The 23,896-nt window shown below is 52.9% G+C and overlaps 1 protein-coding gene across 1 annotated transcript; it reads right to left on the bottom strand.

Moving 5' to 3' along the window:
- Positions 1-4,908: 4,908 nt before the first annotated feature.
- SFRP5 (secreted frizzled related protein 5) lies at positions 4,909-10,257 on the bottom strand. The gene is made up of 3 exons (XM_081268163.1): positions 9,568-10,257; positions 7,799-7,876; positions 4,909-5,759 (listed from the first exon to the last, which is right to left on the bottom strand). Exons 1-3 carry the CDS (start codon positions 10,088-10,090, stop codon positions 5,413-5,415), a joined length of 948 nt encoding a protein of 315 aa, XP_081124289.1. The 5' UTR covers positions 10,091-10,257; the 3' UTR covers positions 4,909-5,412.
- Between the last annotated feature and the right edge of the window lie 13,639 nt (positions 10,258-23,896).

Raw genomic sequence — 23,896 nt, forward strand, 5'->3', positions numbered from 1 at the left:
GTAACATGGTCACCATGGTGACACCGACCTTGTTGGACTGCTGTGTGGGTTAAGTGAGAGTCCATAGGAGGCGAGGAGCCCTGCCCCTGACATCCAGTAACCACTGCATAGGTGCTCACTTGGCGTTGCCATCGACAGCCTCTGGGGAGAGAGCCAAGCAAGCACTGCCCGCATGCTCTGCAACAGCGTTTTTTAAGTTTCAAGCCAGAGAATAATTTTTAGATTATTTTTCAGAGAAAATGTCAGGGAGAACATGAGTGTAGTTTGAAAAAGTAGCGTCAATATCATTTTATTTTTGGAAAATGAAAACAGAACCTGCTGTTGGTGGCATGCTGCCTGCTGCAGGAGGAACTCGGAGGTTGTGCTCCCAGGCGTGGGTTCCAGAGGTGGGAAAGGGAAAGCCGGGGCCACCTCCTGGGCTCCTTGAGATAGTGCGACAGCAGGCCAGGGGTGTTCTCTTACAGAGAGGTTTGCAGGATTGTGTGGGTGCTATTGCTAGTCGGGGTCAGTGTGTGGAGAGGACCACACATGGATATCTTTAAAGAATTGGATGCCTGCTTCAAAAGACACCTCCTAGTTCGTTTTTAGGCACCTGGTGGGAGGGGACAGCTAGCAGGTTCTGCCGCAGCCCTGGCACCTGCTCGGGCAGACCTGGAACCCCAACCCACAGCCTGGCCTGGCTTCGGGGCTCTGCCAGGCCTTTTGTCGTGGTGTTGAGCGGCTCTGGTGAGCCCTGGCAGACCTTGAACCGGGAGTGGTTTCTGGGATCATCAGGATCTGTGGCCTCAGGGGCTGAAGCTAAGGCGAAGCTCTGTCTCCATCTCTCCATGGGACCTTCAAGGTACCCTTTCAGAGATGCCTGACTTCTCTGCACATCTGTCCTCAGCTGGTGGCCACAGGATGATAGTGGTACCTGCAGTCAGAGTGTTAATGCCAGGGTACCTGCTGAGTACCCTGATAGTCCCTGTAACCCCGGGTATTCTTAACTGGGGAGAAAATGGAAGCATGGGGAGGTGAGTAACCTGCAGGAAGTGAACTGGGTTGTAGATGCTGGTGGGGCCCGTGTAAGAGAACTGGATGAACACAGCACTCTGGGCACTCACCCTCCCCTCTCTCCTGCTCGCTCCCCACTAACTCTAGAGCTAGCCTCTGAGCCATCAGAAGGGGCCTGCCCGCTAAACACAGCCTTTCTCTCTTCCCCCATCTCCAGGGAGGTGGGCTCAGCCTCCAGCAGAACAGAGGCAGCCTTGTGGCAGAGCCCCCTCCCCCAGCTCCTGCCACCCCACCTTCTGTCTTCACCCAGAGCAGCACATTCCATTCTCTGGCACAGCTGGGGGCTGGGGATTTCGGGCTCCCCTGGCTGCTTGCTTGCTTCAAGGCCCCAGCAGAGCCTGCAGTCTGGGCTGGGACGCTGGGTCCCAGCCACATACATTCCAACACCAACTACCCCCCACGTGAGATTTCCTAAGGAGTGAACTTTAGCCAGGATTACAGCCGACTAAACAGTTGTGGGATGTAAGCTTCCTTTGTGGGGACTTCAGTCTGGATGTTGGCAGGGGTTAGAAGAGAGGAGGTGGGGTAGGCTGTCTGGGAATCTGGAGAAAAGCCACTAGCTCCTCTGCTTGTCAGGGCCTTTGGAGTGGGATTGGAACAGGGCTCCCAGAAATCTTCTTGTGAGGCAGATTGGTGGGAGCATGGCTGCCTGCACCCCTTGTCTTGTCCTTGGTTTTGCCTGTGCATACAGTAGTGTGCTAAGAATGTGGTCAAATTATAGCACCAACTTGTATGCCATGTGACCGCCAACAAGTTCTTAACCTCTCTGAGCTACAGCCACTATCATTAAATTACACTACCCTGAAGAGCTGTTGGGAGGCTTAAATTAGAATATTAAGTGATTTTTTGGGGGGAAGTACTGGGGATTGAACCCAGAGATATTTTATTACTGAGCTATGTCCCCAGCCTTTTAAAAATATTTTTATTCTTAAGACAGGTGTATATCACCATGCCTGGCTGTGAAAATGTTTTGAGTAGTGCCTGCTACCCATCATGGCTTTGATATTTATGAATTACTAGTATTAGATGTTTTCTTCCCCGTATTGGCTGATACACCACCTGGGGATGCAGTTCTGAAACAAACCTCAAATGTATGTTCTGTAATTCTGGCTTTAGTTAAGATGCATCTGCTTTTTCTCTTCCTTTCTGACATTTGTCTCTTAGTTGGTTAAGGGAGCAGGAATTTTACTGAGCACCTACTATGTGTAGGCACTGCTTGGTCATGGTTTTTAGTTAATAAAAATACAAATTACCACTTAATGAACATTTTCTAAATGTTGTGTGTTATTTCCAGGTATTTTCCATGCATTTGACACTTAACACTGAGCAACACCATCTTACAGCTGGCAATGTTCCCAATGTCACACAGTCACTAAGTCACAGGGTCAGAAGCCAGAATCGGGCTGTCCTGCCTCCTCTCACACAGCCTGAGTGTGCAGGTGCCTCCCCTCAAACCTTCCTGCTTTACATCAGAACTCTTATTATGTACTGAATTGAAAAACTTCATCCCCTACTCTCTGGCCACAAGAGGGTGGCCATGTGACTTAGTTCTGGCCATTGAGCTACACGTGGAAATCTACCCGGTAGGGCTGGCTGGGAAATTACTGTTTTCCTGATCAAGAGGGCTGGAGGCAGCTGGCGTGTGGTTTTTGCTCTTAGCTCTTCCCCACCTTGCTGCCCAGAATGTGGTTGAGACCTCAGGAGGCAGATGCATCATCTTTTAACTACAGCCCTCCCCCACTGAGCAGGAAGACGAGGAGTCTAGGGCAGACCTCCCACCTGTCCACCTGCAGACCTCCTCTGTGGAGAAGCCCCCAAGTTCCTGTGCCATTCCACGTGGTCAGGGGCAGGCCTTTGCTGACCCGCTGGGCCCAGGTGCTCTCTGGGCAGCACAGCTGTGGCTTTCCATGCCGGCCAGGAGGGAGGGCCCGCATCAGGCAGGGCCTGAGAGAATGAAGGCTGGGGGTTGAGGCCCTGAAGGACCTCTCTGGTACTTTGGGAGGATTCTTGTTTGCAGAAAAGAGAGTCCCAGGGCATGTGCTGACAGCAGACGGGGACATGCCTGTGTACAGCAGGGCCTGGGTCCCTTTGTGAGGGTGGGTGAGAGCAGAGAGCCTCACTGGGCTGCATGGGATGGCTGGAGGGAGCTGCCTCCCGCCTGCCGGCTGCCTCTCACTACTGCCAGTGCCTGACAGATCAGCATTGTATTTCAGCCTGAGGTGGGCTCAAGTCCTGTGCTCAGCGGAAAAATAACCCGGTCCTGGTTGACCAGAGAAGTGTCCGTAAATATTTGGTCGGGGTGGGAGGCTGGGAGACAAGGGGCAGATTCAGGGAGCCAGGCAGGCCCGGCCAGGTTGGCAGGGTGGATGGCAGAGGTTCCCTCAGGGTGAGGAGGAATGGGGAGGCCTCTCTTGCTCCCGCCCTGTGCTGAGAGGCCACCTGGCTGCCCAGGGTCATTCGCAGGCAGGTTGACCACCTGTTTGTGAGAGAGAGCTGACATCAGAAAGGCCAGGACACCGTGCGCTGGTCCCACTGCAAAGCTGGCCTGGGTCTTTCTGGAGATGCCACCTTCCCCCAGCACCGTGGACTTCAGGCTCTCTGTGTGTGCCAGGCTGGCCCTTGTCTTGGAGGAGCAGCAGACCTCCAGCACCAGGAGGAAAACCCTGCAGGGGTGCCTCATCCCTCATTCTAGGGGCAGCTGCCCTGTCCTTCAGCTTCTGCTGACCCTGCAGGGAGCTCTTTCCTGGGACCACCCTTTCCAGATGCTGGCAATTTGAGAGGCAGCCGCTTCTTGCCTCTGTTCAAAGCTTCACGGTGGCTGCCTCCATCTGCTCTGAGCCCCCTGAAAACCCGTTAGCCCCTCACCCTCTCCCTGCCTCAGATGTTACCTTATCTAGATGGAGGTTCTCAGCCCTGGTTACTCATCACCCGAGTAGTGCCTAGAAATACTGATTTCTGGGTGAGATTTGACAGAGTTGCAGTAGAGTGGGGCCTGGGTTTTTTTTTTTTTTTTTTTTAAAGCTCCCTGGATGATCCAGTGGTGATGTGTTAAAATGCAGCTTGATACTGTAGGCCTGGAGTGGGGCCCGAGATTCTGCACTTCTAACCAGTTCCCAGGCAGTGCTGCTGCGACTGGCCTGGGGACTATGTTTAGAGGAGCATTAGTCTACAATCTGGCACCTAAGGTGGGAACCGTGTCCAGAGATACCCAAAAGCCACAGGGGAGGAGTGGCACACCTGAGGCCTCTGGTTCTCTGGTTGCTCCCTGTAGCCAGGCCTCCTTGGACTTGGCACGCAAAAGGGGACGCTGTGTGACTGTGGGAGAGTTCCGACCATGGGAGCAGGCTGGGGGACTTGGTACTTTGGTCCTTCCTCAGGGACAAAAAAGGGTGATCATCTTTATCACTCGCTTAGTGATTGGGATGCAGGGTGTCCCTTGCTATGTACTCTTGGGAGCCTACAAAAAAAAAAAAAAAAAAAAAAAAAAAACGGCATTGCTTTTCTGAGGCTTCCCAGGGAGGTCTAGGTGGCCAGCCTGTGGGGTTAAGATAAGGGCCTTTTGCAAAAGTCCACTCTACACCTCCCTTGTCCCACCCTTCATAGCCAGCTAATAAACCACCTGATCTAAAAGAACTCTTGTTTTTCTTTTTTATTATTTAATTAAAAACTTAAAAAAAAAAAAAAGAAAAGCCAAACCCTACCTGCGTCTGTTGTCTAGAAGCTATGGCCTCACAGCAGTAGCAATAACTTACACCATCAGAGTGATGCGGAGGCTGAGGAGTGGGCCGGAAGGAGAGTGCCTGGGGGAGGGGGCCTTGCTGTCCGGTCCAGCAGGGCTCTAGGCCTGGGGTAGAGAGCTGGGTAAGAAGGGAAGCAGGGTGGGAGGGCATCGAGGCAACTCCTTTTCTTTGGAGGGCTGTGATGGGATACATAAAAGGGGAGGGGGGCAGGGAGACCTGATCCCCTGGGAGCTCAGCCTAACAGACCCCTCTTGAAGTGAGGCCCCACCAGCAGCAAAGGGGAGCTGTCACCATTGTCCACTCTGGAAGCCCCTCCTCAAGCTGCCCGAGCCCTTTATCCTTCCCTTGCTTTCTCCCCCCTCTGCCCACTTTCGGAGACCCCGGGGCTTCCCCCAGTAGAGAAAGCCCTTCTCCTAAAAGAGATGCCCAAGACCCCAGGACCCCTTGGTCAAGGAGGATGAGTTCCAGGCCCCAGGCCCCTCCCTTGGGGTCTGCACAGCTAACAACTTTGCTTGAAGCCACCCTCTGCCGGAGACTGGGTCAACCTGGGAGTCGGGGCAAGGCCAGTGGCAGGGACAGCAGGCAAAGCACAGCTGGCTGGGTGGGACAGGGAGCACCTTCAGTGGGGCTCTGCAGCACCGTAGAAGAAGGGGTAGTAGAGGGAGCAGGGGTAGGAGAACATGAATTTGACTGCAAACTTCATCTCCTTGTTCTTCTTGTCCCAGCGATAAACAGCCATGAGCAGCAGCTGTCCATCCACTTTGCGGCCCATGACCAGGAAGCTGCCCGCCAGGCTGTCCAGCTGTGGGCAGGGGCAGCCCGCACCGTTCTTCATGTGCAGCACCAGCCTCTTGGTGTCCTTGCGCTTCAGGGGACCTGGTTTGAGCAGCTTCTTTTTTTTCTGGGCTCCAATCAACTTCCGGTCCCCATTCTCTATCTTGATCTCCTTGATGCGCATTTTGACCACTGTGGGAAAGGAGGGGCAGAGGGACAGCCTGAGAAGGTCAGTTCCATTCAGGACAGTGGTGTCCCCAGATTGGTGTCAGTGTGCTCTGGGTGTTCGGAGTCTGGGAGTCAGGGGCTTGGAGGGGTGTGACTTACTGGGGCACATTTTAGTACTTAGGAAGCTCCTATCAGATACTGGACTTTGTTTCATCCTCAAAGTCCTGGAACTGGGGAATAAGGGAGTGTCCTTCCAAATTGTGGAGCTTAGAATGAATCAAGTCTGGCTGACTGCAGGGCTCGACACTTTCCAGGGCACCAAATGCCAGGGGGCAGCTCTGGATGGGCAGTGAAGTGGGTGTCGGGCTCCCCAGGAAGGGGAGGTTGGGGGTTGGGCTGACCACTTGGAGGGGGTCCTTGTGATGGACTTCATCATCTCTGGAAATGGCTCCAATGGATTTCTTTCTTTTTTTGTGATAGTGGGTTTTTTATTCAGGGGTGCTCTACCACTGAACCCCCCCCCCCGCCTTTTTTTAATTTTTATTTTGAGGCAGGATCTCAAAAGTTGCCTGGGTTGACCAGGAACTTGTGATCTTCCTGCCTCAGTCTCCTGAGTCACTGGGATTATAGGCATGCACCACTGTGCCTGGCTCCGGTGGTATTTCTAGTTGTGTGTGATCAACCAGGCTGGGTGTGCGTGTGCGTGCGTGCGTGCGTGCGTGTGTGTGTGTGTGTGTGTGTCTGTGGTGAGAATGGTAGGGCAGTGGTGGACTGGTAATGTTTAACAGCCAGCTTTGGGGAGGACAAGCCCTGCTTGGTGGCATTTCCTGAAACCCACTAAGGCTGACCACACCACTGGGCATGGAACTGGGAAGAAGAGATGCCCACAGAAGAGCTCAGGTGTGGACACACCACTGTAATCTGTGTGTGCGAGGGAGATGGTGCAGTGGGGTGGGACTGTGCATGTGCTAGATATCTCTGTGTCTGAGAGTATGTCTGGGGTCAGTATAGGACTATGAGTGTGGTGTTGGGGACACATGGATGAAGGCAGGACCCTTGGCCAGGAAGTCATGGTCCAGGTCACTTGAGGTAGCTACAGAGAGCTTAATAGTTGGGAATAAGCAGTCCTGGGCTGAGGGTTGGAGTGAGGAGTCCCTCAGGCTGGTGTCTCCCTTCTTTAGATCTCTGGCCCTCTTCTCTGAGAAGCCAGAGAATAACTTGCCCATTCAGGGAAGGCACCTGTTCTCAAATTTCTTTTCTGTCTTCCCTCGTCCCTGCCCCCTTCTCTCTCTCACACACACACCTCTTGCACCATAGCACTATTCTTTTTCCAAACAGGCTACTAATGTAAAAGACTCATCTGGGCTGGGGATGTAGCTCAGTTGGTAGAGTGCTTGCCTTGCATGTACAAGGCCCTGGGTTCAATCCCCAGCACCACAAAAAACAAACAAACAAAAAGACTCATCTGAAGTAAGGATATTATTATTATTTGCCTTTTATAGATAGGGAAGCTTAAACACAAAACAGGGAACTAACTTGGCAGATCACTGGCAGAACTGTGTGGTCCCTGAGTTTGCTAGATCCTAACTAGACTTGGCCTGGACTATCCCAGGGAGGTTCTGGGATGGCGCTGTGGGGACAGATGACCACAGTACTCCTGGCCAGAAGAGCCCTGAGGCCCAGAAATGAGGAGCTCCCCTTCCATGTTGGAGCTTTCTCCCCACTGTGGCCCCATCGTTTCTGGGATAAGCCTGCCTCCCCCAGTGAGACTTTTCAGCAAGGGGGGCCCCACTCCAGATGGGGCCAAGGTGGGGATGGTATACAGGAGCCCTGGCCAGGGATGGTTGCTGAGGCCCATGGACCATGACCTTGAGGGGTTTCTGAAGCCCCTGGTATGATGTGCATAAAGAGGTTCATTTCTCTGAGGAGAGGGCTCATGATTATCATCAGATTCTAAAAGGAGTTGGTGATGCAAAAGCTCTTTGGGTTCATAGATGTAGGCACATGTGTGCATGTGGCAAGGAGGCTGCTGGCGGCAGTGGCCAGGTGGGCACCATACTCACCAAAGTCGCTGGAGCACATCTGCTCCATGAGGCCATCTGCACTGTGCTCTATCTCACACTGGGCGCAGGTCTTGGTCACTGAAGAGAGAAGGTGGGGGTGGAGTGGGCAGTGGTTTGTCAGGGGTTTGGAGTCCAGAGAACCACTTAGGGTGCATGCTTCTCCACTGACCATCCATCCCTCAGCCCCTCAAATCTCCACTTCCTCGTCAAGAAATGGGGTGATGGCAATAATACATCAACTGGTACTGACTGATTGTGACAATCACTAAGAGACAAGATTATGTAGGTGTGCACAGACCCTGGCAGCTGCACCATGATGCTCATTGTTTTCTAAGTTTTATTCCATTTAATCTTCAGCTTATGAAGCAGGTATTATTTCTATTTCAGAGAAAAAGAAACTGAGGCCCAGAGTGGTTACCAAGGTCTGCAAAGCTTGTGAGAAGCTGGCTTAGGATTCAGGATGGGTGGGGGTTTTCAGGGGCCATGCTTGGGGGTAACCAGTGAAGCTGGCAGAGCTGGGCTGAGCAGTGCCCCCTCCAAGGTGCTCAGCTCAGCATTGCTAAAACTTCTGAGTTTTCAAGGAACCCCAAACTCCTCATTTTTATATGAAGTATTCTTGAATTTCATCTTTTGGCCACACAAACACTTATTCAGGCCAGTTGTCTCCTGCTTCCCTGTCGATTCTCAACGTCCAGGATAGGGACTTTGCCTTGTCTCCACACCCCAAGGCACATCAATCTTGTAGGACTGGGCAGATGAGGGTAAGATTAGCCCAGGAGTGGGTCCAGTTATTTTTTTGGGAGTAAGTACAGGAAAAGAGGGAGCAGTACTGCCTCTTTGGGGAATTTCAGCATTAGGAGTTTCTTGGTGTCCTTTATTAACTGTCCAGGCCAGGCTTGCCTGCTGGATGGGGCACTGGGTACCCAGCCCCCCTGGAAGGAGGAAGTGGGAGGGTGTGCAGACTCCATCTGGGAAGAGCTGCATGTGGCCTAACACAATGAAGTGGAGGTTGAGACCAAGCAGATATTAGGAGTTACTGGAGAGCAGGTGGAAGGGATGGCTTAGAGTCATACAGGTTTCATGAACCTGAGATCCTTTATGGAAAGGATATTAACGCTCAGAGAAGTCAAGCAATTAATCTAAGGCCTTCTTCCTAGTAGGGGCAGAATCTGTTGCACTGAGTTTCCCCAGAAGACTTCAGCCCAGGATTTGGGGAAGCAGGAGAAATAAGGGTTCCAGGCATAGAAAACGAGAGGGGGATAGCCAGGGAGACCCTTATATAGCCACCCCCCCCCACACACACACACATACATCCCCTTCTCCCCTCCCTCTTCCTCCTTCCCAAGGTCCCAATACCGGGTAGGGATGATGCTTGTCTTGGTGAGAGGCACTGTCCAGGTGAAAGGCATTGTTTAGCGACCTGGGCATTTGGGGACTCTGGGAGGTGATAAGGCATTTGTCCCTAGGGCACCCAGAGATTTAGCAGTTTGGGAAGGCAGCTCTGCAAGGGGCGCGGGGCAGGAGTTGGAATAGAGAACCAGTGGGAATGTCTAGAGTGCGGCCTCCCTGCAGCCGTGCTCTGACAGACCACGGGAAGGCGGAAGGCAGCAGGAGACCTTCCCCGGGGCTCAGGGATGAGTGGAAATGGCGTGTGTGCGTGTGCAGGGTGTGGCACCTGTCGGGTTCGCAGATCTGTGCTAAGGGGTTGGGGAGCCCAGCTTGCGCTCCAGGGCCGTCGGAGCGCGCGGGGGCGGCCGTGGTGGCGCTACCTGGAGGCGCGGTGGCAGGCAGGTGCCCGAACTGCACAGCAATGCAGAGGTCGTTGTCCAGGGGGAACTTGTGGCAGTGCAGCATCTCGGGCCAGGGGAAGCCGTAGGCCTCCATGAGCGGCGCGCAGCCGGCGCGCACGGCCTCGCACAGCGAGCGGCACGGGTAGATGGGCCGGTCGAGGCAGACGGGCGCGAAGAGCGAGCAGAGGAAGACCTGCGTGTCCGAGTGGCAGCGCTTGGCCAGCAGCGGCAGCCAGCTGCTCGCCTGCTGCTTCACCTCGGCCAGGCTCTCGTGCTCCAGCAGGTTGGGCAGCCGCATGCGCTTGTAGCCCACCGTGTGGCAAAGTGGCAGGTCGGCGGGGATGTCGAGGCACTGCGGCGGCTTGGAGTAGGAGCGGCCGTGCAGAGGCTCGGCCTGCCAGCCGTAGTAGTCGTACTCCTGGCCTCGCGCTGGTGCCCCGTGCAGCGCCCCCAGCAGCAGCGCCAGAGCGGCCGCCCGCGCGCCCCCCGCCGCCGCCTGCATGGCCGCGTTGTCCCCAGACGCGCGCCGCAAGGCCCCCGACGCTCCCCTGAAGCCGTAGCGGAGGTCGTCCAAGTAGGTGGCAGCCTCCGCTCAGCTCTAGGCGCCCGGAGTGATCCTGGCGCCTCCCACCATGGGGCTCCAGCCTTGCCGAGCACCCCAGCCAATCTCCAGCCGCCCGGCCCCCGCCCCAAGGCGCGGAGGCAGGGTGGGGCCCCTCGATCCCTCCCGCCCAGGTCCCGCTGGTCCCGCCCAGCGCCATTCCACGCCCCTTTTGGGTCACAGTTCCCTGGCCACTGCCAGGCCAGGCTGTGCCTCTCCCCAGGGTTCCCTCACCTCCCTCAGCGTTGTGCGCCCCTGTCCTTCTCCATCCTTCCTCCTTATCTCTCTTCGCCAAAGTCTCTCCTGTTCCTTTTCTCACTCACTTCCCTTCTTATCTCTCTGCTTCTGCCTTCCCGCCTCCGCTCTGCGGTAGCTTCTGGGTGCCCACTGTCTCCCCGTCCAAGCCAGTACTGCTTGGCCCTTGTCTTAGGACATTCATTGAGCTCCTGACTGGTGCTGGACCTTTGTGGCTGCGGGGGAACCAGACAGATAAGACCAGACATCACAGCTTAGTGGGGGGTGAAGCTCATTACGGTATCTCCGAGCTCCTACTAAGTGTCGGAACAGTTCTCTGCATGGATCAACCATATAGACTTCTATTTCTAATGACATAGCTAGTACCTCCTGGCTTCTGTGCGCCAAGACTATTCTAAGCACATTGCACAAATTACCTTATTTAATTGTCAAAGAAATGCTTTAAATTGGGTAGGCTCTATTATTATCCCCACTTTACAGATAAAGATACTGAGACCAAGAGAGAATAAGTATGGATTAGAGCCAACAACTGAACCCAGATAATCTGGTGCAGGAGTCAGAGCTCAGAAAACATCAGGAGGTTTGGATTCTGAATCTGTGGGGTCAGATGGCTACAGAGGGGCTCAGAGAAGTGAAATGACTGGCCCTTGGTCAGAGTCAACTGTGAAGGAACCAGGACTTGAATCCATGTATTGGGCTCCCAAGGTCAGGGCTTAACCATGCTGCCAGAAGATCACTTCCAACCTGGGGTAGGAAATGCTGTGGGAGGAGGAAGGACATGACAGTGTCTCTGGGAGGGCATCCAGGGAGGCACCTGAGGATTTCAGCAGTGCCATGCTTGGTGTCTGGGCCTTGCCTTCCTTGACTTTCCTGTGAGAGGAACTTGGAGGAAAAACTTGGTGGGAGCAGGGACTCTTTCTTGAAAGCCCTGCCTAACTCCTGACACCCTAGCCTTTGGTGGGGAGGTACCCTGGGAGGAACCTCACATGAGGCCTTGGGAATCTGAGGCTGGCTCTGCTGAGTGGCAGGAGTGCTGCGGCCCTTGCCTCCTGTCCTCCTCCCCTCCTCCCTGCTCTCTAAATATTTCCAGGGCTCCACCACTTCTTGCAGTGGGGGTGGAAAAAGGGAAGGGACAAGTCCTTAATACTCAACCAATATGTATGGAGCACTTGCTGTATACAAGGTATGGGGATACAGATGTGAGAAGACACAGCCCTGCTCTATCTGATCTAGTGAGAAGTGCCAAGGCAGGGCAATGGAGGCAGAAGAAGTGAACAGACAGCCCAGCATGGGGCAGGGCATCTTTTGATGTCCAGGATGACCTAATTGGGTCCAGGTAGAGCAAGCTGGGTGCCTTTCCTTCCCCTTCTCCCTCTCTCTATCCTGAACATTAAGAGGTTCTGTAGATGACCAGTCAGAAAGAAGGTAAAGGATGGGTCTCCACGGGGCCAGGCAGCATGGTGCAGTAAGGATACAAGAGCCCCAACTCGGCAGACAGAGCCAGTTTCAATTCCTGGCCCCTTACTAGCTATGTGACCTTGGGCAAGTACTTAACTATTCTGATTCTTAAATCTTTGTTTGTAAAGTGGAACTTCCTTAGCAGTTACTGTGATGGGCAAATAAAATGAACAAATCAATGAATAAAAAGAAAGTCCCCTGCATAGAGCCAGCATGTGAAGGGCACCTGGGAATGTTAGATCCCCAGAGGATTGTGAAGTTGGGATAAAAATGTGGAGTGTGCTCTGAAAGCCTCCTTAGATACCTTGGCCCTGGCTTTGGCTTGGGACTCTGAGCAGTGATTTTGCTCCCTGCACACTGGCTCCCATACTCTGGCTCCCCCACCTTTCTTTGGGCTTGGCAGGCTTCTGCCCTCCAGGGAGGTGTGGCCCTGGGCACTGGTGGGGGCGTTAGGACCCCCCAGGTGGTTGTGCAAGGTGCTGGCTCCTTAGGTAGCTGGTTGACTGGGCTGTTCTTGGCATCCCACTGCTGACCTGGACAGAGCCAGGCATTGTTCCCACTCTGGTTGTGTAAGAAGAGCACATGGGAGCCAAGGGAGTACCTGGCAGCTCTGGGGGTTCCAAAGGGCAGTGGGGCCAATCTGGATGCCTCCTAGAAGAAAAGAAGGGGCAACTTTGACTTTGAGACTCCTGCATCTCCCTGATGTGGACTCATGATGGGAGCGAAGAGGAGGGAAGCCCTTCGCCACCCACTGAGCCAGTCATGGCTGTGCCAGGGGCAGTCATGAGGGGAGCTCTCTGTCCGTGGCTGGCCTGTTTCCTTGGCTCTGTGGCTGAGAAGAAGGCCACTCTCTTATGTGGTGCCCTTTTCCAACTACATTTCTGGCTGAAACAGGGCTGAGGCAGTGGGTGGAACACCTGGTGTCCTGGGCATGTGTCCATTCTGAAGTGTCTGTGGTCTGTCCTGGCATGTGTTTCCCCAGCTGATGGAGGGGACCACTTGTTCAAAAGAACCTGTACTTGTGGTTTGTTATGAGCAAAGTTCTATACAGATGTCCACTGACACCTCTTAGGTTATATGACCTCTTTGATCAAACTTGTTAATTTTATTATCAAATCCTATATTTTCCTACTTTGTTATTGTCTATTTCAAGTGGTTTCCAAAATGTGGTCAGGATACCCCAGGGGGTTCCCAAAACCTTTTCAGGGCTTTGTCTACAAGGTCAAAAGTATACATACATAATTCAAAGTTCTATTCAAAGTACAAAATAGAACGATGGATTTTTAAAAAAAAATTTTTTGTTTTTAGTTGTAGTTGGACATAATACCTTTATTTTACTTAATTATTTTTATGTGGTGCTGAGGATCCAACCTTGCACATGCTAGGCGAGTACTCTACTGCTGAGCCACAACCCCAGCCCCGTGGATTTTTTTTTTTTTTAATACCAGAGATTGAACTCAGGGAATGCTTATGTGCTGAGCCACATGGCCAGCCCCTTTTTTGTATTTTGTTAGAGACATTGTCTCACTGAGTTGCCTAGGGCCTTCCTAGTTGCTGTTGCTGAGGCTGGCTTTGAACTTGAGATCCTCCTGCCTCAGCCTCCCAAGCAGCTGGGATTATAGGCATGCACCACTGTGCCCAGTGAGACCAATGGATTTTTAAGATAATAGAGTAAGAAAAGATTGTTAATGTGGCTTTGGATTCTATATTTCAATGAGCATTTAAGAAACTACTATATGTCATTTTTTTTTAGTGGTATCAAAGAGGAATATCCATGTTTATTCAAAAAAGCTATTAAAATACTCCTCCTTTTTTCAACTGTATTTCTGGGTGAGGCCAGATTTTCTTCATATACTTCAACCAAACCATATGTGGCAGCAAATTGAATGCAAAAGCACCTATGAGAATGCAGCTATCTCCACCCTTTGGCTCCCATTGTTCTTGGGATACAGTTCTTACCCAAGCTCTGGGTAGGCCAGGGCTCCTTACTGGGCACTCTCTAGAACCCTGAAGCTTCATTTGCAGCCCTCATCACACTGATGATTATGTAATCATGTTTATTTGATCAGTTTCTGGTTTCCTGTTGGACCAAGAACTCCACAAAGCTGTCTCTGACACCATCCATCACATGTAGGTGCTTAATAAATGGCGCACAATTGAATGACTGAATGGCTGGATGAAGACTTGGTGGAAGGAAGTGGTAAACAAAAGGGTCTTTGGAGTCATTTGGTTTCAGGCTGGGGACCAGAACCTTTTTTGGGCTCTGCCAGAATTCTTGGGAAGCACAGGAGAATAACACGCTAACTTCAGGGGGAGTGAGTGGTGTCTGAGTGGAGTAAGTTGAGTGCTGTGTCAGCTGCTTGTTTTGGGGGCGGGGTGGGGAATGATGGACAAGCCCCCTAAGCTTAGGTCAGCTTCCCGCTACCCTTGGATACTTGCTTGACCTCCTAGGTACCTGGTGTTAGCGCTCTGCTAACATTTCATTATCCCAATAGCACCGTGACAGAAGCATTTTCGTTCTTTTTATTACATGCAAAAACCAAGGCTCACAGATAGTAGGTCACTTGCCTGGGATCACACAGGCAAGAAGCAGAATCAGGACTCAAACCCAAGACTTCCTCCTATGGTTTGCAGATTCTTGGCTGCATGTGAGAAGTGCCAACCTGAAAAAGGCTGACCCAAACTGCCTTGCAGGGAAGAGGGCCTGAGGGGAGCAGACCCTTCAATGAGACTCAAGGCACTAAGGCTGCAGCAGGCCGCAGGCCGCAGGGCCTGTGACCTCAGGGAGGTCACAGTCTAGACTGGAGGCCAGCTGAGGAACAAACACGAGAGGTGCTCCAGAGTCACTCTGTGGAAGGTAGAAAAAGCACTCAGTGCAGAGTCAGAGGCCCCTCTGCCTGCCTTGACCTCTGTGGCTTGCAGGCTAAGGGAATTCAGAAAAAACAAGACTCCCTGGGCCTCAGTTTCCCATCTGCAAAACAGGGACTGGAAGAATTTCTTTGCAGATTTGTTGGGAAATTAAATGAAGGTGGGAGAACCTGCTGTGTAAGTGCTGAGGGGGTCTGTGCCATCCCAGGAAGTGGATGTGCAGGCCCCCTCTTTCCTAGCCTTGGCTATGGGGATGTGGGCCCATGGGGCCCCAGATTTATAAAATGTGGTGGCTGAAAGCTGTCCTCTACTCTGTGGGGCCCGACCACCCAGGGACTGTGAAGGCAATGCTAACAGGTCATAAACTATTCTCCGTGTTTCCCCAAATCAACACAGAATGGTTCATTAGGCTGTAAATAAAAGAGCATATTTCTTTGCTTTGGGCTGGAATGACATGCTCTCAGGACTGAACTCCAGCTCTCAAGCTGAACAGAAGTCAATTGGCAGCCCATGAAGCTCTGATTAATATAAAAAACAGAGGCTTAGAGGGGGCGGTGACTGGGTCAGCAAGGGACAGCAGGTCAGTGGGGCCTCTGGGACTTTGTGCTCTGGGTGTAGGAGAGGAAGTCAGGAACCCCTGGGAGGACCCCGGGGGCAGGACTGCCAAGGGGAAACTCAGGGCAGGAGCATTAGGAGTGGGGGCCAGCTATTGGGGGAATCTTGGGCAAACAATGTCCTCATTAAGGAGAGGGTGCCGGGCAGGCGGAGCTGCGAAGGCCACAGCCAGTGGGGCGAGGACATGGTGGACTGACCCTCCTCTCCTTGACTCCAGCCAATGGAGCAATTGTCCTCGGCAAGGAAGAAGCTGGGGCCGTGGCCTGGGAACAGCTGGATGGGTCCTGGCCTTCTTGACTGGCCCCAGAATGGCCCCTCTGTGCTGGCTGCTGAGAGTTCAGGCCCCAGGGGGCTACCTGGTCCTCATCCTTCAGCCTGCATTCGGAGCTCATGCTCACACAGCCTCTCTGGAAAGGGCTCCTTCTGCCCACCGTGGGAAACCCATTGGTCTCTGAGACCTGGCTCAGCCCACTTCCGGTCAGCGCTCCTGTTGCAACTCCACCTATAGCGGGGGGCTGGTTGCTTCTCATCTGGGCTGTGGCCTGGGCTGGGTCATCAGGACCACTGGGCTGCTACTGGCGTTTAGTGGACAGCGTTGGCACAGCCTTCCCCCACCCAGAAACGTCCCCCCCAAATGCCCACAGAGGCCCTGTGGAGGGACGCCTGGCGCATGGGCTTTCATCACTGCTGTTTTTAAACTAGAGCTTGCAGGTGACAGAGGCGGTGCGTGGGAACCCGGCAGATAAGACAGATAAGGGGCAAGTGTGGCTAGAGCTGGCACAGGCCCAGAGCCCTGCCCACGGTGGCCCCTGCCCAGTGTGAACTCCCTCCGGGGCCTGACATCCGGGGCCTCTGCAGCTCGGCTGTTCTTGGTGTTCTGATGGGTCAGGGTCTATTCTGATTGATGGCTATCAGCTGGAGTCCGTCAGTGTCAGTGTTGTCCCGGTGGCTACTTCTTACCCTGCATATACCTCCGTGGTTTTTGGTGTTTAATCCTAAGAGGGACGATGGATAGATGAAGATTGGGGATTAACTTCTTTTCATTGTGAATGGTCCCTGTACTCTTGGGCCTTCCTGGGCTAGGTTGGCTGATTTGGGCGTATCCCATAGTAGTTCACAAAGTACTTTTTTTTTTCTTTAATGCGTGGACACAATATCTTTATTTTATTTTTATGTGGTGCTGAGGATCGAACCCAGTGCCTCACCCATGCCAGGCGAGTGCTCTACCTCTGAGCCACAACCCCAGCCCCCCCCAACTACTTTTATATTGCAAAGCAATATAACTATGGAAGCTGATTAAAATACACATTGTTTAGATTGCTGGGCCACCCACAGGGATTCCAGTTCAATGCCTGTCTCTTCCAGGGGCTTTGGACGCAGTGAGCTTGGGACTTGGATAAGAAATGATGGCCTGGGTGGGAGTGGGGGGGTGTGTGTGCACCTGGTCCCCTGTTCTGCACCCCTGCTGGTCACAGTGTCTCTCCAGTGCCCTGCTCCTGAGCCTCTTCTGACTGAAATGATGACTCTTCCCTTCTGGGAGCTCCATACAACTGGAATTCCCTCCTGTGCCCTAGTCCCTGTCCCTTGTCCCTTCTGCTTGGAGTGGTTAGTTGAGTTCACGCCCTTCTTATCTGCTCAGACCCAGAACAGGGCCCTGATGGATGATGGTGTCATCAGACAGTTAAGTGTCAGGCCTGTGCTGAGTGCGCTGTGGTCTCATTCCAACCTCCATTCAATGCCCTGAGGTAGGTGTTACCGTCCTCATCCTCCTCCTTGTGCTCCCTGAGAAGGCAGAGGTGACAAGGTCACACAGTGGGGAGGCTCCCAGCTGGATGTGACTCCACCACACACACCCTGAGTGCAGTGAGGCCCCAGCCTTTGCCCCTGCCTGGTTGTCATCCTTGCCCCCAGGGAGCCTGGCCTGCTGCTGTCATTGGACTATTATTAATGAGGATTTACCAGGAGTTCCTGGGTCAGGAGAGATTCCAATGCGAACAGTAGCTGAGAACTCTTGGGATCCTGGTGAGGCCAACTCAATCTTTTTTGGTACTAAGATTGAACCCAAGGGTGCTTAGCCACTGAGCTATGTCATCAGCCCATTGTATTTTATATTTTGAGACAGGGTCTTGCTAAGTTGTCTAGGCCTCGCTGAGTTGCTGAGGCTGGCCTAGAACTTGCGATCCTCCTGCCTCAGCCTCCTGAGCCACTGGGATTGCAGATGTGTGCCACTGCACCTGGCAAATAACCCCCATCTGTTATCTTGTTCCGTCCTTGCAGCTGAGGGAGGCAGGCATAAGTAGTCTTTATTTTACAGATGAGAAAACTGAGGCTCAGAGATGTTGACTTATTCCACGTCACCGAGGCAGTAAATGACTGGGTTGGAACTGAACAGAGGTCTGACGCTCCTAACATTCTGTGCTTTTCTCACAGCCCCATGGGTCCAGATTGTTCCCAAGTTAGGAAAGCTAAAAAGGCCAATTTTCCCCTCCCGGACCCACCCTGAGGTCACTGAAGATGGCTCAGGGTCCACTGCAGACAGAGGTCGGTGCCCTGCTGACCTGGTCATGTGCAAGGCAGCCGGGGTCAGGGAGAGGTGCATTCTTTCCCCTCAAATCACAATACCCAGGCTCTGGCTTCCTGGAATTTTTGTTAGAATTCCAAATCACTTGGCAATAAGTTCTCTCCCTCACAGTTTTTGCAGACGGGCCTGGAGCCCCTTCCACTCCCGACCACACACCTTCACAACTGGTGTTTTCTGTTCTAAACGGGTGCCAGGGCCCTGTTAGGAGAAAGCAGCTCTGATGGTGAACCGAGAGGCAAGGTGTGGGCAGGAAAGCCAGAGGCCAGGGGGCAGCTCAGGAGCGATCATCCCTAAGAGGCAGGAAGGCCCTTGGCCCTATGCCTCAAGACCCAGAATATCTCCCTGGCCTGCTTTGTTCTGTGCCCCCCTGGGGTTGTACTTCTCCCGGAGTCCCAGTTTGCCCTTCTCTTCAAGGAAAATGTAATGCCACCCTGGAGAGAGGCTCAGGTGAGCTAATGTCTGTGAAGAGCTAATGTGAAGAGGTTTTATCACTATAATTATTTGATTTCCAGGAGGTCAAGTTTGCCTCGGCACTTTGATTGGTAGAATCTCTGCAGTGATGGCCATGCTCCCTCCTTGTGCTCTCCTGTTCAGTGGCCACTAGGCACATGTGGCCAGTGCTGCCGAGGAGCTAATTTTTACTTGGTGTTTGAGTGAGATGAAACTCACACGACACAAACAGCCATCTCAAGTGGGTCTTTAAGTGGCATTTAGTACATTTATAACATGATGCAAGCATCGCTTTCTCTCTAGTTCCAAAAATTTGTTTTCTTGGAAAGAAACCCCCATACACGTTAAGCAGTTGCTCCCTACCCCCTCTTTCCCCAGTCCCCGGTGACACCACAACACTTTCTGTCTTTATGGATTTGCCACTTCATAGAAAGGTACATCTTCACATCCTCGAGTGACAGTTTGTGACTGGCTTCTTCCTCTTAGCGTTGCTTTTGAGGTCATCCCTATTATAGCATGTATCAGTACCACATTCCTTTTTCATGAATGGATACTATTCATTTTGTTGAATTTTAACTAATTAAAATTTAAATAACGTCATGTGGCTGGTGGGAACCTCCGGGGTCCTTCTGGGCAGGGGAGGAGCAGGGCTTCCACATGTGTGCCAGTCCCTGAGAGGGCCCCAGGGGAGATGAGAAGGAGCCAGAAAATGAAAATTCTGAGAAAAATGTCCCAGGTGCTCAAAGGAGACCAAAGCTTGTTTTGTGGTCTTATCGAAGTTGGGTGCTGGGCTGTGTGGTGGGCTTGCTGACACAATCCTGGCAGCAGCCCTGTGACATAGGTCTGTCCTATCTTCATCCCTGTTTTACCCAGCAGGAGACTGGGGCCGGGTGCTGAAGTAGCTTGCTCAAGGTCACACCCTCATAGGTAACAAGAGACCACTCTATGAAGCTTGGCCTGGCCCTGGCAGACACCCGTGATCTTCACCTTGGGATCACACAGTCTTTTGGCTTTATCCCAGGGAAGGCAGATCAGGGCCCAGCCCGCTGCTCCCTAGCAACCCCACACCAGAGGCTAACTGCCCAGGACCTGGGTGCTTCTTCAGAGGCAGGAGGGGTGCTAATGGATTAGGGAGTAGCCTGTCTCTGTTCCCCGTTGCTTATCAACCAGTAACCTGGCCTGTGGGGCCCCTGCCCTGCACAGGCCCCCCGCTGTCAATTGATCGGGAAGGAGGCTCTGTTAATTGCCCATCCAGAGTAAACAGGGCTGGGATGAACTGCCTGATAGCAGCTGGCTTTCCTTGGTGGTGCTGCCCTTTGCCCTTTGGGAAGAGGCAAAAGAGAGTAGAGGGAAGGGGTGGTCCTGGAAGTGTCTTTACAGTGGGGGAGGGAAGGCTGACTTCTCCCAGCCCTAAAGAGTCGATCTGTATGTCCTGGAAATAAGGACCTGCAGGGCTGTTTGCGGTGCCCTTTCAAAAGGGTTGGAATGGGCGCCAGTAAGACTCTGACACACAGCCCTTCTCATGTCTCCTTTGGTCCATGCATCCACTCATCCATCCATCCAGCCATCACCCATCCATCCTTTCTTCCACCCATTCTCCCCTTTTATCCGTTCATCCACTTTCTTCCTCCTTCTCTCATTCGTCTATTATTCTCTTACTCAATTTGCATATTCGAGGGTCCATGCCTCTCTCCTTCCCTTCCTCCTTCCCACCTCTCTTTCATCTTCATCTTCTTTTCCTCTCTAGAGGGACTATGTGTTTCTGGGGAGGAGGTCGATGGAGGAGTCCTCTGGGCCCTTCCACTGGTAACCCGTCCAGCTGTAGGGTTCTGAGTCTGGGCCCCTACACAGCCCTGACCGAGTTAACTGCTTGACTGCAGATATGCTGTCCACTCGCTTAGGTTAGATGCAGTCTCACCATCCCTGGGGGAGGGATAACACCCTGCTCCTTCAACCTTGGGACCATATAACTTGTTGTCCAAACGAGGACCCTTTGGAAAGTGAAGGGATTATTGACGTCATGCCTGGACTGTGGAATAACCTGGGACTGGGTAAAATGGAACTTTTAGCCCTCATTCCACAGCCTCAGCCTTAGAGGCCTAAGGCGCAGGCATCTTCTCTCCCGGAGCTGAACCTGGATTTGGAGTGGGTCCTGGGAATAGAAGCACATCAACATCAATCCCTCGGTCAGTTGGGTGTCTGACTCCCTCTGGGACCCCAGAGCCCATGTTCCAGTAGGACATGGAATAGTCTCTAAAGTACTTTTCAGAAGTTAGTTCATCCTAATAGCCCTGTGTGGAGGACAATGTAGAGATCACTAAACCCCTTTATCAGATGGGGAGAATGAGGCCCAGAGTATGAAAGGATTTGCAAAAGCCTCACAGACAGAGAGACCCCTAAGTCCACACTTAGGTCACTCATTAAAATAACATAGAAACCAAATCAACCATTTCTAAGCCCCAAACCTGTGTCTTCTTTACAAACAGGCCACCTGAGGGAGATGTGACTTCCTAGTTACCCTTTGGCTGGCCAGGAGGGGCTGCTTGATCCCACATAGGCCCTAGCTCAAGGACCCCAAGAGCTACCGTTTAGCAAGTCCCTGTTAAATACCAGGCACTGTCCTGGGCTCTCAGTCCAGGTTGGGGAGCAAGGAGGCAGCCAGAGAACAGGCTCCCGGGACCCTCCCTCCTGCTCTCCCCCCTCCTGTGGAGCTCTTAGGTTGACCAGGTTGAATGTGTTCTCTCAGGCTGCTGCCACCATCAGTCCTGAACTGCTGCGGCTGGGAGATAAGATAGCAGCAGCCCATTAATCAAGGCGCCTGGCAGGGAGGGCTGGGCAGGGTGAGACACCCCCACAGCACAGGTGCAGATAAGCCCCCTCCTCTGGCTCCCTGGGGGGCTGGGCCAGTGGAGGTTGCTGGGAAGTTTGGCCTCTGGGTTCCAATCTCAGGTATCTGGAGAGGTGGGGGACCTGCTGGGGCGCTGGGACCACTGAGGTGCTGGGAAAGCAGTGTGTGGGCTGGATTTAGAGGAGCCAGGAGGGGGTGGGGAGGCAGCTCCGCGTTAGAGCGCTTGCCTAGCCTGAGCAAGGCCATGGTTCCATCCCCAGCGTGGGGAAAAAGAGTGGGTTGGGGGAGTAACTCAGGGTTCTCTCTCAGTTGCCTCTGTGTCCTAAGATAAATCACTGCACCTCTCTGGGCCTCTGAAAATAATACAGTGGGAGGATTGGGTTAGATGTCATGAAGGGCCCTTACAGTTTGGAGGTGACTGGCACGTAGGTGGGCAAGGGGTGGACTCAACCCATTTATAGGGAGAGGGGCAGAGGACCACTTTAGCTAAGGGACAGTGGGCTGGATGGGAGTTGTCCTACTACCTGTACCTGTCACCCCCACAGGAGAGCAAGACGTGGTGGTAGGGGCAGGTAGGGGTAGGGAGACAGGGTCCTTCGGTCACTGCACTTTGGCAGGGCCTAGGTACCCCCTTGGATAGGTGCCTGGATACTGGAATACTGGAGTTTGGTTCCGATCCCAGCTCTGCTGCTCCTCTGTGTCACCTTGGGTGGGTTCCTCATCTGTACCATGGGGATGATACAAGTATCTACCCCTTGTAATCCGGTGAGGTTTTTCTAGGAGGATCAGTAGAAGGTGCTTAGCTTGCTGCCCCGCAGGTGGCAGGCATTCAGGAAGTATCGCTTCCCCTCCTTCCTTCCCAGCCAGGTCCACAGGCCTGTCCCTCTTTTTGCAGATTCAGCAGAAGAAGAGGTGGGGAAACTCAACCCAAAGCAGTTGCAGCCACGCATGCTGGTTCTAAAGTGGGCCAGTTTTATTTTTAGAGCTAATAAACAACAACTTTAAAATAACCAACATTTATCATCTCATACCACTTTGGTAATGGCTTTGCTGGGTGGTTATGGCTCAGGGTCTCATGACACCAAGATGTTGGCCAGGGCTGTTGCTCACGGAAGGTTTGGTTGATTCTAAGCCCACTTTGGCTGTTGGGTGGCTTGAGTGTCCTCTCAACATGGCAGCTGGCTTCCTGGAGCAGGTGATCTAAGATGGCCAGTATGCAGGAGGTGTGCTGCACTCCTTACCTGGTCTCTGGAGTTGCCGATCATCCATCTACTTTCTTCTATTCAGTGGAAACAAGTCACCAAGTCCAGCCCACACTCAAGGACAGGCAGGGCATTTGTGGATTCGTGAATGTATTTTACAACCACTACAAATAATAACAGTTATTCTATGCTAAGGTGCTCTGTGCTAGGAAACTGAAACACACAGTCTCCAATCCCCACAACCATTTCTTAAGTCAGGAATTACATTTCTTCTTTTTCTTTTTTTTGGTTGTAGATGGACACACACTTTATTTCATTTATTTATTTTTATGTGGTGCTGAGGATCAAACCCAGTGCCTGACAAGTGCTAGGCAAGTGCCCTCCCCTGAGCTACAGCCCCAACCCAGGAATTATATTTCTTTTAAAGATGCAACTACAGTAGTTCAGAGAGGCTGAGAGATTTGCCCAAGGCCACCCAGCCAGGATGCTTTCCTACCCACTAGGCCATTCCTCACCCCAGCTAAATCCCACTGAGCTGCCCCAAGCCAGCCTTGGGTCTGAAGTCATATAGGGTTGATGGGGGAAGGCCTCTGGCTCTAGGATTAGAGGTAATGCATGAGACACCAGGTGCAGGAAGAGTGAGCCATGTGGGTCTGGGTTGGAGGTCTACTGTGCCATTCATTTCTTTTGTCCCTGCAAAGGCAAGCATCCAAGGCATGTCACTGTCTTGCCAGTCCTGTGGGTAAAACTGAGGCCAAGCCTGCAAGCCTCAGATTAGGAAGTTCCTCACTTGGGAAGGATTCAGACCATGCTCCTGACTCCCTGCAGCCTGCTCATCCCCGCTCTTCCTTAGGTTCCAGGGGTCCCAGCTCGCCTTCCTCCCCAGTGGTTCCAACCTGGAGGGATGGCTAAGCATTTGCCCACTTCTACCAGCAGAGGGAGCAGGTGCTGTGTCTGCAAATCTGGAAGGTTCTAGGTGAGGTGGCCGCCTGGCCGGAAGTGCTCTTGTCCCTTCAGCCCAGAGGCTGACTGGAGTGGGGTGATACGGAGCAGAGCTGGCAAGGGTGGGGGCTGCATCCTAGAGCTCCCCCAAAAAGACCAGCCTCAACTTCCTGGAGATGGGCTATGAGAAAGGAAGAAAGGATGGAGTTTCCTGGGCTTGCCTGCCACCTCAGATCCAGCCCCACTTACTGTGGGATCCAGAAGAGGGACAGAGTCACCAGTTTTCACTGTATGATCCGTTCAGCCAATGTCATTGCACACCTACTGTGTGCAGGCGTGGGGGGCACGGGGGAAGCACAGCCTCTCAAGGGCTGATATTTCTGTGGGAAGCTGGGCAGGCCAGGTGTGCGGGCCAGGTGTGCAGGCCAGGTGTGCGGACCAGGTGTGCAGGTGGAGTAATTGCACATGGGACATAGAGGAAATAAACA

Source organism: Spermophilus citellus (assembly GCF_964194105.1).
Source record: "Spermophilus citellus genome assembly, chromosome: 15".
Lineage (NCBI taxonomy): Eukaryota > Metazoa > Chordata > Mammalia > Rodentia > Sciuridae > Spermophilus > Spermophilus citellus.

Excerpts from the sequence above, each read along its gene's own strand:
- SFRP5 (XM_081268163.1), bottom strand. The coding sequence starts at position 10,090 with ATGCAGGCGGCGGCGGGGGGCGCGCGGGCGGCCGCTCTGGCGCTGCTG. Across the intron at positions 7,877-9,567 it reads GCCTGCCACCGCGCCTCCAG|TGACCAAGACCTGCGCCCAG; the intron begins GTAGCGCCACCA and ends TTCTCTCTTCAG. Across the intron at positions 5,760-7,798 it reads GATGTGCTCCAGCGACTTTG|TGGTCAAAATGCGCATCAAG; the intron begins GTGAGTATGGTG and ends CCTTTCCCACAG.